The 15048-nt window shown below is 41.9% G+C and overlaps 1 protein-coding gene across 2 annotated transcripts; it reads right to left on the reverse strand.

Moving 5' to 3' along the window:
* Nucleotides 1–954: 954 nt before the first annotated feature.
* On the reverse strand, nucleotides 955–12044 carry LOC146619875 (phosphatidylinositol 3,4,5-trisphosphate 3-phosphatase and dual-specificity protein phosphatase PTEN). Of its 2 annotated transcripts, XM_085369178.1 has the most exons (10): nucleotides 11282–12044; nucleotides 7474–7558; nucleotides 7298–7342; nucleotides 7143–7186; nucleotides 6677–6915; nucleotides 5603–5744; nucleotides 3831–3899; nucleotides 3080–3246; nucleotides 1987–2328; nucleotides 955–1864 (listed from the first exon to the last, which is right to left on the reverse strand). In XM_085369178.1, exons 1-10 carry the CDS (start codon nucleotides 11358–11360, stop codon nucleotides 1682–1684), a joined length of 1395 nt encoding a protein of 464 aa, XP_085225304.1. In that variant the 5' UTR covers nucleotides 11361–12044; the 3' UTR covers nucleotides 955–1681. The 2 variants fall into 2 exon arrangements, with proteins under 2 accessions (XP_085225304.1, XP_085225305.1); XM_085369179.1 differs by lacking the exon at nucleotides 3831–3899.
* Nucleotides 12045–15048: the final 3004 nt, after the last annotated feature.

Here is a 15048-nt window from a genome sequence, read left to right on the forward strand (position 1 = left end):
CCAGCAGAAGCCACTCCACATGCAGCGCTGATACTCTGGTATGAAGTCGGGCTGCTTTGGCTCATAAATGTTAATGTTGTTATTAGGGTTCAGAGGTCAGTTTGCTTCTCAGAAAAATCTACTGGTACTTGGCAAAAATGTAAAAACCACGAAAGCGAGGTTGCACAAACTCCAATCGGCAGCAATGTTTCCAAATATAATCAACCAATTTCTGCTTTTTCTCACCACTACACTGCCATTAGATGCTCGCAGCTCCCTGGTTCCACTCAGTGTTATTTGTTTAAAGTGGGCTTTTCGCCATCAGTTGAACTTCTAACAACAATCGTTCCATCACTTCCCTAACTCAGGTCCCACTCGCTATTTGCAGCACTGACCTTTAAAGCAGGAAGTTACTGTTAACACAGCTCCAACGACAACCTGCTTTACAGCATTTTTTTCCCTCCCCCTTCTCACCAGGGACAGCGCTCTGCACTAAAGTCCCGTCTCACACATGCTAAAAATTTAGATTACAGGGTCTGGGTACCGTCATTTAAAATTACGACTTCATTTGACAGCAGCGGTGTCAAGTTAGAAGACCGCACTAGCCGCGACGCCCAATGACAAAAATTCACTTTGGAAATTCATTTTCATTCTGCATGATTTTCATTAACGGAAAACAGCAGCTCTATTACATAAAGCTGTGATGTAATTTTGTGAGCATGACTCAAAGCAGCGGGAAACCCCACGCAGAAGAATCTCAAAGCTGCTTTCATTATCAAAAAGAAAAAAAAAAAAAAAGACAACATTGCATACATTTATTAGGGATGGACGCCAATTCTAATACATGCAAATTCACCATTGTCCTTGAAATGTAGTGTCAACATTATTGCAAACACTTGTCTCCCTGCTGTTTTGTGTATTATATTTTTATTATCTTAGGATAAAAAAAACATTAACAATTACATGGGATGCCTTGTTCTGCATAATTTAACATATACACAGTGGGAACAGGAATGGCAATGCTTTAGACATCATCACAGCCTCTTTATAACCCCCGCCCACCCCCAACCCACTGCCCGCATGCAGTTTGCACTGCACAAAGGCCAAAAGTCACGTGAGACAGCCTGCAAAGAGCACAAGAAGCATTCACAGTAAAGGAATATAGGAAGGAGGAGAGGATGGAGGGTGGGGGAGAGTAAAAGATGAGAGGAGAAGAGAGGGAGTGAAACAAAGTGACTGCAGCACTGGCCTTGGTTTAGACAGGAGAAGAGCAGCATAGTCCTCGTATATCATTCTAGCTTCTCCCACACTTCAACTCCCATCTCCTGATTGTGGTACTCTTTCCATTGTCTTTGACACGAAAAAGTTTGTTATATATGCATGTATATATGTATATACATATATGTATGTATATATATATAAACACAGTTTTATAGCTACAGCACCTTTTCCCATGGGGCAACAGTGTCAATACCTCGCACATGGTTCATGGTCGTGCCAGAGAGAGAAAAAAACAAAACAAAACAATATATTGGTCAGGATATTTCATCTTTTTTCCCCCTAAAATTGGCATTTGACATGATGATATTCTATTGCCGTCTGGGGGAGGGAAGGGACAAAGGTTCTTCTTTTGAGTTTATATTCAAGTTTTCTCCTTTTTTTCTGCTGTATAATTTCTTCCTTTTTCTTGTTTAAAAAGAGTTCACACTTTTGTGATTTGTGTGTGCTGCTCTTCATCAAAAGGTTCATTTTCCGGATCTGAGTCAGTGGTGTCAGAGTATCGATAATGGTCTGGCTCATTGTCGCTAACGTCGGGGGTGACTGATGTTGAAGTACTAGCCTCGGAGTTCGGCTCCTCCACGGTTTTCGTAAAGTACAACTTCACCTGGAAACCAAGACGAGATGATCACAAACAAGTCTCGTCGCTGCTCTTTTCAGTTTAAAAATGCAAAGTGAACTGACAGCAGATATACGGTTATTCAACAGCAGAAAGATTACAGCACTTACTTTGAAGTTTGGTGAGAAGTAGCGGTTAGCTTTGTCTTTGTTGGCCTTGTCCAAGTCGTTCTTATTAAGTGTCAGGATGAGATAGTCCTTGTCCCTGTCGCTTTCTTTGCTGCTTTCCTTCTTCTCCTCCCTGTAGTTTTCTCTCCAGTTGTCCTTGCACTCGGCACTTTGCAGTTGGCCCAGTCCCGGTCGGCCTGGTCCAGGTCCCTGTCCCGGAAGACCCTGCCCTGGTGGCCCCTGCTGGCTCTCTAAACTGTTAACTGCCCCGTTCTCCATCTTGTCCCCACCCTCCTCTGGTCCAGGGATGAAGAAAGTGTTCACCCAAAAATGAAACATTTTGTCCTGGAGGGGGAGAGGTTACAACAGATTGAGTGAATGAAGTACTGAAAGGAAACTTTACAGGTTTTTGATTAGGTTTCTTTCCAAAATCAGTTGTTCTAGCTAAGGCTGATGGTCCATTTTTTACTGTCAACAAATTCAGAGAAAAGCCAGCCTTGCACTAGTCAGTTTAAGTATTTTTCAACTGCTGTGCACCCAGTACATTTCTTTCTACCAATGCACTATTCTACTCCTGTTTCAGAAGCGTTTGTTAAAAACTGCACCCAGCCATTTTAGGAAATTAGCGAGCATTTAACCAGTGTCGTTTTTAGCAAACACTACTAACAGGAGTAAACAGTGCATTTTTTGGGGTCTATTTTCAGCTGTGGGTTAATATAAATTTCAGTATTTATGGCAGCAGGACAGCGAATGAGGGATTTACCTCAAAATAAACTGGTTGCCCTGCTTGTGGTCCTGAAGGAACATGCCAATGGTGTGCCTAATTGATCTGTTTTTAATAGTTTTTGGGACAAAACTGGCCTGCAGCACAGAGACCCAAGATATTAAAAATACCACATTTTTGATTTTTGGTTTATTTGTGAGAACTGTGGCAATAAAACCGTAATTGCTGGCACCCTGCCAAGTGTGAAAATGCTTAGTCGTCTTATCGTTCTGTGACCTAGTCACTTTATGGCATACAGTGGCTGAAATAAGCTCCTAAATTAGACTGAGCAAATGAAGCCGCAATGAAATCTCCCAAACACAGACAACTAACCTTCTTCAACATCTTATTCTGTTTATGGAAGAACTCCACTTTGATGTCTCCGCAGACTGGGAGCGGCTGGGGAAATTCAAAAAACATATGCTTGTCCTCGCGCCGTGTGTGAGCGGGGTTCGATGTGTGAATCTTCACTTTCAGCTGGTACACCACAAACTGGGGATCTGGAAAAAGTGTTGACGTTGTACAGGGGTGAGGAGCACGATGGGTGAGATTTGTGAGAGGGGGAAGGGGGGAGTGGGAGAGAAGAGACAGAAAGCACAATAAGAGGAGTGAGCGACAGTGGAGGAGGGAGTAAATCAGGAGGGCGAGACAGGATACAAGTGTTATTACATGAGTTTGACAAAAGAAAATGGCACAGCACACCACCACCTCCCACCCACTGAGTAAGTGAAAAAAAAAGTGATAAAACATTATATTAAAATTAAGGAGGAGAAAGGGAAAGTTAACAGGCCACAAAATGTAACACCCAAATAGACCCAGAACCAGAGACACAGGACCCTATTCTGATAGACAGTCATTGGTTTGGTCTTGGACCAGCACAACACGTTGCATTTAGAAGAATTTTAACCCTTTCTTCTTCCTGTCAGGGTGGATGGTGGTGCTGGAGATGACTTCATGTGCCCCTAAGCTTTTCCTTTCCTGCTAAGCAACATGTCTACCTCAGACTGCTCCTGCCTTCTGGATCTCTGGGGCCATATAAAAACAAATGAGTGAAAAAATAATAATGGATGAAAGGCTCATTTACCCCAATGCCAATTCCCTTTCTTGAAGCCCTGAGGGGTCGGCTCGCTCCTGTTTTTAATGGTACTGTCCCCTTAGAGAGAAAGAAGGAGATTATCACAAACAGGGCCTGGCTGGCCTGTCAGGGGCTTGACAGCACAGCAGGTACAAAACACAAGAGCTCTACACAAATATTTACATCTACATAGCTTTTCTTAACAACAACATTCAATCCGTGGCTTCAAAGCAGAGTTGTGCATCTTACAAAAACGTTTGACAAGGCACCTAGTGTGCACATGAGAAACACAAAGAGGAAGAAACAAACGGGGAACTTTGAAATTGCTGAAAATCAAACGACCAAAATGCGTCAGTTTTCTTTGGTGAAAATAAAGAGAGAAGTGTTTGACATTGAGCAGTTTCTAGCAATTAAACTTGTTTCTATTTTATCACTGCAGTGAGCTAAGAACTAGAAAAGCTAGAAAAACAAACCGCAAAACAGAAAAAAAGCGATGCACATACAAAGACGTCAAACTCAGAATAGGGCCTTTTTAAGCAGAGGGTTAGCAGGGGAAAAAAAGAAGGAAGGATCGATACAGTCAGGGGTTTGCAGCACAGTCACGTGTTAGGGTAAAGAAGTCACAGACATGAAGGAAGGACAGGTTGCTTTTTCTGACCGACAGCTAAAAATGGACAAATTCAGATACGAGGAGAGCACAACATCGTATGACTCAGATGCATTTGAGCAGATAAGCAGAATTATTTCACTTTTTTTTAACCCCCTCCTCAGGCTAAAACAGAGCACTATTTAAACACTAAAAAAAGGTTTTCTACATGCAGCTAAACACTCTGCATTCATGTGAACATGAAAAATGAAACGCAGGGAATGAAATTTAATTAAGAGTGACATTATTTGCTTAGAAATTTGGGGAAATCACTAAAGTTAGCACTGCAGTAAGCATTTGGTTTTGACGGCTGTTAAAAAAAATAAATCAAACGGGTTGGACTGCTTGCGTTTGTCACTACGTCAACAGGGGAGAACAAGTGCAAATGTTGGCAGACATTTTACAGCCGTCATATCAATTAAACTCTGAGCAAACATGCAGTGATATGTAAATACTCATAACTGAGTGGCTGTTACCGTCAGTGACTTACTGAGTGCTGCGCTATTGTTTGCTAAAATTACTGCCATCTAAATTCCTCTCGACTTTAAGTTACTTCCTGGTTCGGCCTTAGGAAAACATGTAAAACCTGTGCTTATGTAGCTACTACTATAGGATGCGCTCTTCTCTATAGAAGGGCATGCTGTAGTTCTTCTCGATGGTGAGCATAGAAAACGAAATCCTATAAAAGTCTCTCACTAGAGAGGAGCCAAAAAAAATTTAAATTAATGGCTCGGCTTTGCAGTTTTCGGAGCTAATAAAAATCTTAAAAGGCTCCTGTGGAGAAAAAAATCTGAAATTTTTATTAAGACAACCAGTGGGGATCTGGTTCACCGGGATTTTCTGTGAGCAGCAACAAGCAGACTTGATCGATACAAAACCGCCCTTGTTAGTTAAATACAGCACGAAATTCAGCTGTACTCAACAAGGCTATTAAAAAAAAAAGAAAAAAAAAAGAAACAGCAGAGGACAACTTGGCTCCACCACAGATGACCTGCAATGCCCTACGGTGCTACGCTGCAGTGTGTGGGTTAGCCCCACGGTGCACCATACATGCAAGGCCCTCGCTCTGTCTGAACAGCGGTATGCATGCCTACGCCCTAGATTGGAGTTGAAGTTGAACATGAGCGTGACTCACTGCAGGTGCCCCCGCTGAACATAGGGAGAGTCTCGAACACCATTTTGTGGAAGAGCAATGCCACCGGCTTGTACTCCAGCTGGTGCTTCAGTAGGTAGCTGTAGTAGTAGACGTAGCGACGCTGGCTCGGGATCGTTACTCCCTGCAAACAAAAGCAACAATGTTTAATCCAGGGGTGCCAAACATAAAGCCCAGGGGCTGGAATTGGCACGGAAAAGAGTCCACTCTGGCCCACTGGACGGCTTTGAAAAAAATTGAAAGGATGACATGAATTTGAGACTTTTAAGTGTATTTTATAAGTTTTATGGCTTTCCCCCCACAGCCAGTCATACTAAACCACTGTAAATAAGTAACAGATAAACAAATAACAGAAAGCTCCCAATCAGTCACTATCTACTATAGAAATGTATGATTTTAAAGTCGGATTACAGCGAAAAGAAAAAAGAAAATAAATATTTTTCATTTTATAATTACAGGACAGTCTTTTTCTTACATTTTAAGCTCAAAGCAGCATTTTTTAATCATGTAGTAAAACTGAGATGTGTTGATGAAACTACAGTACTATTACTTATGTTAAAATATCTCGCAGATTAAATGTGTAGTGAAACTTTTTTAGACTGACAGAAAAGGGAGTTTCACTGGTTCGGCACACTTAAGTAGGCCGTATCTGCATGTGGCCCACAATGCAAAATGAATTTGACATCCGTGGTTTTGACGCAGATGAGGGACGCAGGATGCAACATGAGATCACCTTCGAGTTTATCCGTTTAATATGTATTACTTCTTAAAACAGAGCACTGGTGCCTGAAATTATGCTTCTGTTTTCTATGTGTGTTCAAATCTTTGTTTTCTATGTGTGTTCAAATCTTTGCAACCTTGATAATTATTAGTGAAAATCAACTCAGTCATCTTGTATGGTCTCCCTCTCTTTTTCTTAGCTTGAACATGAAATTTACTTTCAATTTGAAACCAATTAAGCAGGATGTGGCTCATCAGTCACTGCCCTGCTTGATGCAACTGCTCTAAAAAGTAATAAAGCCTTCGGAATTGAAAGCATTTGTTTCGTGATCTCACCTTCTTGTCCCTTGTCCTGACCTCCCCATAAAAGTCAAGTGCTTCTTGGGCCTCCTGAAATTTCCCACGATGGAGGAGATACGCGCAGATCATGACTCCGGTGCGGCCCTTCCCGGCCTTACAGTGAATGGCCGCCACGTGATTGTCATCCTCACTGAGCCACTGGTCCAGGTCTTCACAAAACGGCTTAATAAGCTCCAGCTGAGGAGGGTTATGGTCTTCGAAGGGGTACTGTGCAACTGAGGTGTGGCGGGATGCAAGCCCACGCAAAGTTGTGATGAGAGAAGGGGGGGGGGGGGGGGGGGGGGGGGGGGGGAAGAGACAGTGCAAACAGGTCAGCATAGACAAGGTGGGCAGGGAGATGCTGAGTATTTTGAGAGATCTGACGACCTTGTGCGTCATCAGGCCTTCAGCAGGGCTTTTATTTCTTAAAAACAGCATTTATAGAAAATGTGAAGCAGCCTACCTCTGCAGTTAAATTTGGCAGTATCGTAGTGTCTTTCTGCACAGCTGAAATGTCAAGAAAATCCCCCCCAGAAAACTCCAGTTAGCAATCACACAAGAGGAAGCTGGTAAGTAAACAAGGATGAGCTCAGATGCAAACAAAATGTAGAAACTTACAGGTTGTAGATTTTGTAGTGGTTTTTATGCTTTGAATCCAAAAACCTGTCCGCAGAAAAATAATAAAATCATTAGATCGATATGAGATCAAAGTGCTAGAGCAAAACGAATAAACTCATGTACTGCAGGATAAACTGCATGTTTGTTATATTACCCTTTACCGAGATCACACTTACCGTACTACATCATCTATATTGTTTCTGTACACGCCTTCAAGTCTCTCTGCTGGAAAGCCCATTGCAATGATATTTGGGTAAATATCTGTTCAAGCAGTCAAGGAAATGTACAATCTGCAGGAAATCAAGAGGGAGCTACTACCAAGGCTCCCAGCGTCAGAACTAAAGCTTTTAAAGGAAAGGACTGCTTAAAAGAATTTGCCATTACAGCACAACTTCAAGAATGCAGACATGAGTGAAAGGGTTGAGAAAAGTTTTAGTCCACGCCATTATAAGAGTGTGATTGTAGTTATGGATAGACAGGAGAATAGGGGAGGGGTGCTGGCCAGTATGTGCGTGCATGTTGTGACAGATGGCCTTGACAGTGAGAAGCAAGCAGTGACGGCAGGAGTAACCGTGCTCCTGCTTCAGCCAGGCCCACATGTGGGTGCATGAGTAGAGTCTCTGCTCCCTGACCGGCATGTATTTTTAGAACATAAAGTTATATTGGGATGATCGCAAATGTTCGACTTATCTAGTCTGAATTCAGCCAGAGACATTTGAATATCTGCGAGATTGCAAGCGGGAAACATGAAGTCACACATGTAAGGAAGAGGGAAAAAAAGTTAACTCAAAAAACAAATGCGCCGAGCTGCAAATTTGCAGGTGCAGAAAAAGGTGGTGTTTGTGTTTCAAATGGCTCCATATTTCCGCAAGAACGGTGAGGAAAATGTCGTGGCCAATTATATGGTGACATACATTCACTCTTAAAGGCGCACATCAGTGTCACATTGCACTGAAAAAGAATAATTTGGTTGGCATGCATGTCTTGAAGGCTCGGCTCCAACGCCTACCTGTAACTGAAGTCTGCTCGTCAGTCTAAGCTGTGGGATTTCACACTTTAACCACTGACTAAAGGGCAACCTTTTCTTACACTTCCTGTGCCACAACGTCAAAAATAGAAAGGCTGAATATTTCTAATTGGATGTGTTTCGTTTTGTCCCCCCCCCCCCCCAGAGTCAAATCACTTTTTAAATGGTCAAAATAATTTGACACACGCATCTGACAGCTTTGGCGAGAAAGCACAGCCGGCAGCCTCTATACAGCCCTCAACTTTCCTGGTGTGTGCAGTGCACATACAAGAACCTGTGGATGTAAAAAGCCCACAAGGTCAACTCTTTTGATTCAGTCTGCATACACACAGCTCATTGTTCAATCAGCAGACCTACAAGTACAAAAAAAAGGTTTTCCACAAACCCGGGTCAACTGTACTATGGCAGACATTAATGCTGTTTCAGCCATTTTTGGGGGAAATTTTCAGCAAAACCCCATCAGAGGATTTCAGTAAGTGCCTGCACGCAACCCCATGCAACCAGGCTATGCACAACACAGGCCTCGTACATAAATTCAAGCCAGCCCTATAGCAAATCTTTGAGGTTATTTGCATACAGCCAAGCTACTTCCTTGAAACTCAGCACAGCCGCCTAAGCTGTATATCCTGTACTATAATAAACCTGTTGATTAAGGGCTCAAAAACCTAATTAGGAGATAAAAACTAGTTTTTAATGCTTTATAATGGGCTACTCTAACCCGTGGATCTACGGGCAAAGTGGGTCCAGTCAGACTTTAACTGATCTTTACAAACCTTCAGGGAGAACTTCAGTCCAGAGCATGGGGGTCTTGGTTTCTGCAGCTGGAAAGAGATTCATATGTTGGACCCCTGAAGGAAGCTCCAAGTAGGAGGAAAAAAAAATCTGATGCTTTAGACACGCCTTTTCTTAAAAGCCAGCCCTGCCTCAGCTCTATGCATATGCCAAATCCACAACTGAGAACGAGAGAGGGGGGGAGATAGGGAGAGTGGGACCCAGCAGGAGCTAAGGTGGGGAGGACAGGAAAGGAGGAGAGCAGAGGAAAAGGGGCAAGCAGAGGGAGGGAGAATTAGGAGTGGGAGTAGTAAAGAAAAAGAGCAAAAGGAGAGGAGAGGTGGTGGATTGAGAGGGTAAGAGGGAGAGAGCACTCAGACAGCAATGATGATACAAGATCACTGGCAACTCTATTTTAAGGGCAATTCCCAGAACTGTGATACTGCATTACATAACTGCAGAAAGCCCATATTGTTTTTAGACATAGTGCCAAACATGATAAAAGGGATAATTCGAAAGGGCCCACATCCAAACAAGAGGTGGCTTCACACCAAAGAAAGATTCCACTTTTGAGTGGTGTACCCTATTCACACCTGCACAAAGCTGTAGAGGTATACCACAAGAGTCCTGCCACTGACAAGACATGACATTCGATTTACCACATTATAAAAGCAGGCGAGAAACATCAGATCAAATACTGTGAGACACGCCTTTCATCAGCATCTGCAGTCACACATACATCATAGCTGACAGCTCTGCCTGAAATCACTTCACTATGTTTCTATCTATAGTGTCAAGTCAAGGTAACTAGCACTCAGCTCTACATCTGCACTTTCAGAAAAGAAAGAACAAAAAACGCCACTCAGCAAGGTTTTCAAGTTGCTAACAATAACAAAAGTAAATTCGGTACATAAACACTCCAGGCCGCTCAACTCTTTGTATACTTTAAGGAACCAGATAGGGTTGGAACTTCCATTATTGATTAATCTGCAATTTCAGATTCCTACCCCCCACCCCCAGCACACACACACCACCCAATAATAATGTGGAAAAAGTCCCAAAGCCCAGGTGGGATTTTCAAACGTCTTAATTTCTTCTTACAGTAAACTGATTACATCAAGTTTTCACATTTGAGAAGCTGGCTTTGTATTGTTTTTAGTTTGCTTAGAAATGTATTTATGTTTTTTTTATATATATATATATATATATATATATATATATATATATATATATATATATATATATATATATATATATATATATTTTTTTTTTTTAAACAATAGGATATGATCTGACAACTTAATTCCGCCATAAAACCAAAAATGTCAAACTCTGGGACTCAGAGGTGATCTCAACACAAAGGCATATTAATTGAAACTTTTACCATTAACCAACTTTAAGCACTGTAGCAAATTACATTTTGCATTTAGCTGCCCAAAGTCAACCACTTAAGTTGCTATTCTAGCTTACCATAAGCCAAATAAGCAAAAGTACCAACTTTAGAAGCGGGAATACTGCGCCAGTGAGGTCAGCTATTGTCAGTGTCAGTCCTGCTGTGAAGATTGAAATTTAATTTCTTTTAATATTTTAATAGCCATCTTAACAAAAGGGAAAGGAGTTTTATATCCATCAGTGAACGTTAAATCCATTAAGAAACACAGATAAGAGGGGCAAGAGTACTTTAGCCATTTGCTCGATTGTGTCAAAACAAACGAGAAACCCACCGAAAATTAAAAACCTGGGTAGCAAATCCAGATGTAAATAAAAGCCAAAGATACCCTAAAACAAATCCTAAACGCATCATATATGCTTACGAGAGGCACAGATTTAAAATGATAAATATGGCCAAATGACTAACAATTTCACAACCTTCACCCAGGTTCACCCAGGCTAAATGCCCTGTCACATTTAAACACAGAGACCAATGTCCAGCTTAACAGAGGTTTCCAGCTGTGATGTTAGTGTGGTATTCATACGTGCCGCTTTGACAGATCCACCATCTTTCAAACATGCTGGGTGACAGCAAAGCTGCGCTGTCGGACCAACTAGCAGCTAGCTACGATAAGTAGCAGGGGAGCCATCTACCTCACGTTACTCCACCGAACTGGTTCCAGTGCTCTTAACCAGTGCAGCTAGACCATGTTAGTGACCAGTGGCCCGAAAGCTTTACAAATTAAGAAGGATACATGTTAAGTCCAGGTCGAAACCATCCTCTTGGTATCTCCTTTTGTTCCGACTGACCATTTCTTTTATAATCGACGACATTGTAGCAGGTGACAGGAGTCTATATGGGGTAATCTAGTATTGGCGGTTTGGCCGATTATGTCGCAGTCACTGGGTCTGCTCTCGGTGGCTCACGGCTGAATTTTCCAGGTCCTGACAGAGAAGTGCTAGCCAGCAGTAGCGGTGGCTGTCGGTAGGATTAGAAAGGCTTCCTCTGGATCATAAAGACGGGCCTTGCTCTGCTCCTCCGCGGAGGCCCGACTTTCCCAATCCTGCAATTCGTTTTGCAAACACCCCCGGATAAAATACATGCAGGTGTCCTTAGAGGAAAATACTTCAGAATGCCGTGAAATGTCCAAGCTGAAGGCTCAATGGCAGCTGCCGCGATTGACAGCAAGAAGACAGAGAACTCACCGGTTCTCTAAACCCGTATCCAGTCACTAAGACGTAGCTAGCTCGCTAGCTAACTAGCTAGCTAGCACAGCTAGCTAGCAACAATAGCTAATGCTACCTCCTTTTTCGATCCAAATGCCCCCTAACGATTTAACATTGTCATCGACTGATTGCCAGGAACACATCTGAAAAAAAGTGACAGGCTCCACCTTCGATGTATAGAGACTATACAAAGTTCAGAAATGTGTACAGGCTGATTTGACAGTTCCGTCCCGGGAAATCATCTTCTTTTCTCGCTCCTCTAGCTCCAGCTGAACTCTCAGGCTCCCATCATGGCCTCCACAGAAGGAAAAAAAGAAGGTAGAGCAGGCTGGGATTTTAGAGTACGTATCACGCCGCCTTCATCGTTATAGTCCCACCCGCTTAATGAAACCTGACAAACGCACACGTCTCTAATATGCTTCTACTAATTACGAATACGCGCTGAAAAGCAAAATGCCTACACGAGTAATCGTTCTGACCCCGAAAAGCGAGATAATAGAATTATTTCGTGCTTGTGGCGGAAGGATAAAATGTGTTCGCTTACGACGCTCCCTTCTGTCAGTGATCACGTGTGATGTAATTAGGGAAGTTTCCAACATAATGTCACTTTTCGCGGTTTAAACTGTCATTTCGGGTATGGCAAGTATATCAGTGCAAACTGTCGACCACGAGTTTGCACTGCATTTGCTTTTACAGAGGAAATGCTTATGTGTTGACAATATCTCCATCGGTTCCTTTGTTTTTTCAGTCTTCTCAAAGCAAGTAATTTATACCCAGGTTAATTGCATGATCATGCACTTTGTCTGCAATGACGAACACCACCATAAATAAATAAATAAATAAATAAATGAACAGGATTAAATCTGCATGATATAATTGCGGACATAATAAACACAGGTGTGCGCAAACTGTGAAGTTAAATTCACAGTTAAATTTAGGGTGCATCCTTCACAATATCGTGTACAGTAGTTATTTATTGTATTTAGAGTTAGAGATGAAACGATCGATCAATAATCCATAGTAAGGAGGGAAATCCAGCCAGGATTTTCTGCTGGTTCCGCTTGCTAAAATGTCACATACAGGCCTATTTACTGGGTTGTTATTCTCAATCAGGGACGTGCAGAGGGGGGGGGGGGGCTAGAGGGGCTTGAGCACCCGCCCCTTTCCTGATGAGTGCCCAAAGTGCCCTTTTGTTGAGGCAACTTTTAAATTTTATTTATTTATTTATTTATTTATTTATTTTATGTGTGTGTGCGTGCGGAGTCCTGTCTGTGCCCCTCAACAATAATATTTAACTATTAATCATAGTTTTGCTAAATAAAAGGATCTGGCTTGCATCAGTCACATGATCACATTTAACCAATGATCGCCCTCGACGGCAGAACGCGCTGGTTACGAGCCGGGAACGAGCTCACAAAGAGCACGCGCATTTTTTGCGGTCCGGAGCTGTAGGAGAAACACAAGTTAACTCAGAGACACAGACTGATGCGACAAAACCAGTAAGTAGGTGTACAGCGTACACTGTAGTGTGTAGCACACAGGAGTATTAGCTTATTACGTACACGTTGGTAAGCTGTCTTGTTGCAACTGACTAACTGAAACAAACGAGCGTGCTGTGTGTGCAACAGCGCGACAAACATTACCTGTCCTTTTATTAACTGCACAAGTAGTGCTGGTCATAGATGCTGGCTACCTGTGTAAGGCTGTCATGGGTCTGTAGCTCTGTCACCGTTTTAGGGAACATATTTAGTTTTAAAGTAAGTTTCTGGGCATTTCCTGCCTTTCTGGAGGGATTATATTTCACTAAAAAACGATCTAATATGCATGTCCACATAATAATTATTATAATTATAATATATTAAAAAACACACGCTGTATTTTAAAGAACATACATTAAGAAGCAGATTATATTAGATTTATATTTTAAATAAGACAAAAGTTGGATTTTACAGCAGTAAAATGATTGTATCTCTACAGTTTAAAAATGTAATAAGCTTTGCCCCTGCACAGAGTGGATAGTGAAACAAATGGAATCATCATAAATACATTATTTCATATTTATTACTTCCCCCTCCTCATTGCTTTATTATTGTAGCTCTAGTAATAAATAATAATGTAAGGATGCCCATAGTATATACAGTATTCTGAAGAAGGTCTAAAATGTCACTGTGTGTGCATGTGTGTGTTTTATTTAGCTGGATTTAAAAAAATATTACTCATGATATAACATTGTGCAGACATGGCCTGTAAGGACATGAGGAGGAAACAGTAGGAGCTGTATGAGGCTACTAAAGGCAGTGCTATAACATTTTTCTGTCATCATTTTATTTTAGATTAAGTGCTGGAGTTGTTAGGTGTGGATAATTAGATTATAGTTTATTGCAATAGCAAGTTGTGCCTTGTTCTCAGATGGACAGCAAGTGGAGAGTGATATATGAAATGATGGGAAGGAAGGAAGAAGAGAAGCAAAGAGTGATTCACAGGCAGAGCCGAGTTTATGTCACAGTTTTTCGTTGCCTTATGGTTCCAAGCGCTGTCACCAATCTTTGCATTTTGTTATTATCTCATGACACTTGTTTAATCAGCTACCATCTCTCCTGTGGACTTTTTAATGTCTACAGTCTCAGATCAACACAGCCCTGCCCTTCCCATATTAGATTCTTGATGAATGTGTGTTGTTGTTATTCAGCATGGTTCAATGTGCCCCTTTTTAACTTTGAGCACCCGCCCCTTTAAACCTCTCTGCACGTCCCTGTTCTCAATAATGGCTTTGAACAAACAAACAAAATCAAGTTGTCATCTGGGACATTCCGCGCTTGTGTGTGTGTGTGTGTGTGTGTGTGTGTGTGTGTGTGAAAATACAGTCAGACGACTAATGAACAACAAAAACAGCAGCTCAATATGCGATGTATTTCATTCATACCAACAGAAGGCACCTTACCTCACTGTGTTTTAAATTTCATGAAAGCTAGAGACAGTTAAATGGATTCTTTGGTCACAGAATGCAACACCCATAAAATGATCACTTAATGTAAGACTGTGTGTCAACATCAGTCAGCATCTGGAAACAAGGAGGCTGGGCTTAGTCCATGTAACCTGACAGCTGTGCAGCTGATAGTCATTTTAAATTAGCAGCCTTGCAATGCGGAACATCTGAGTGGGAATGTGACTTCTGCTCTTAGAGTAGTGCATCCGATTTGGAGTGTTACTGCAGCCTGTATTTAGGAATATGCAGGTCTGTAGGACACCGGAGATTTACATGTGGTCATTTCTCAGTGACATGACATGCTAGAGT

The sequence above is a fragment of the Diplotaxodon limnothrissa genome, linkage group LG13 (assembly GCF_057381915.1).
Source record: "Diplotaxodon limnothrissa isolate DT_005_m linkage group LG13, D_limnothrissa_male_GT1.1, whole genome shotgun sequence".
Lineage (NCBI taxonomy): Eukaryota > Metazoa > Chordata > Actinopteri > Cichliformes > Cichlidae > Diplotaxodon > Diplotaxodon limnothrissa.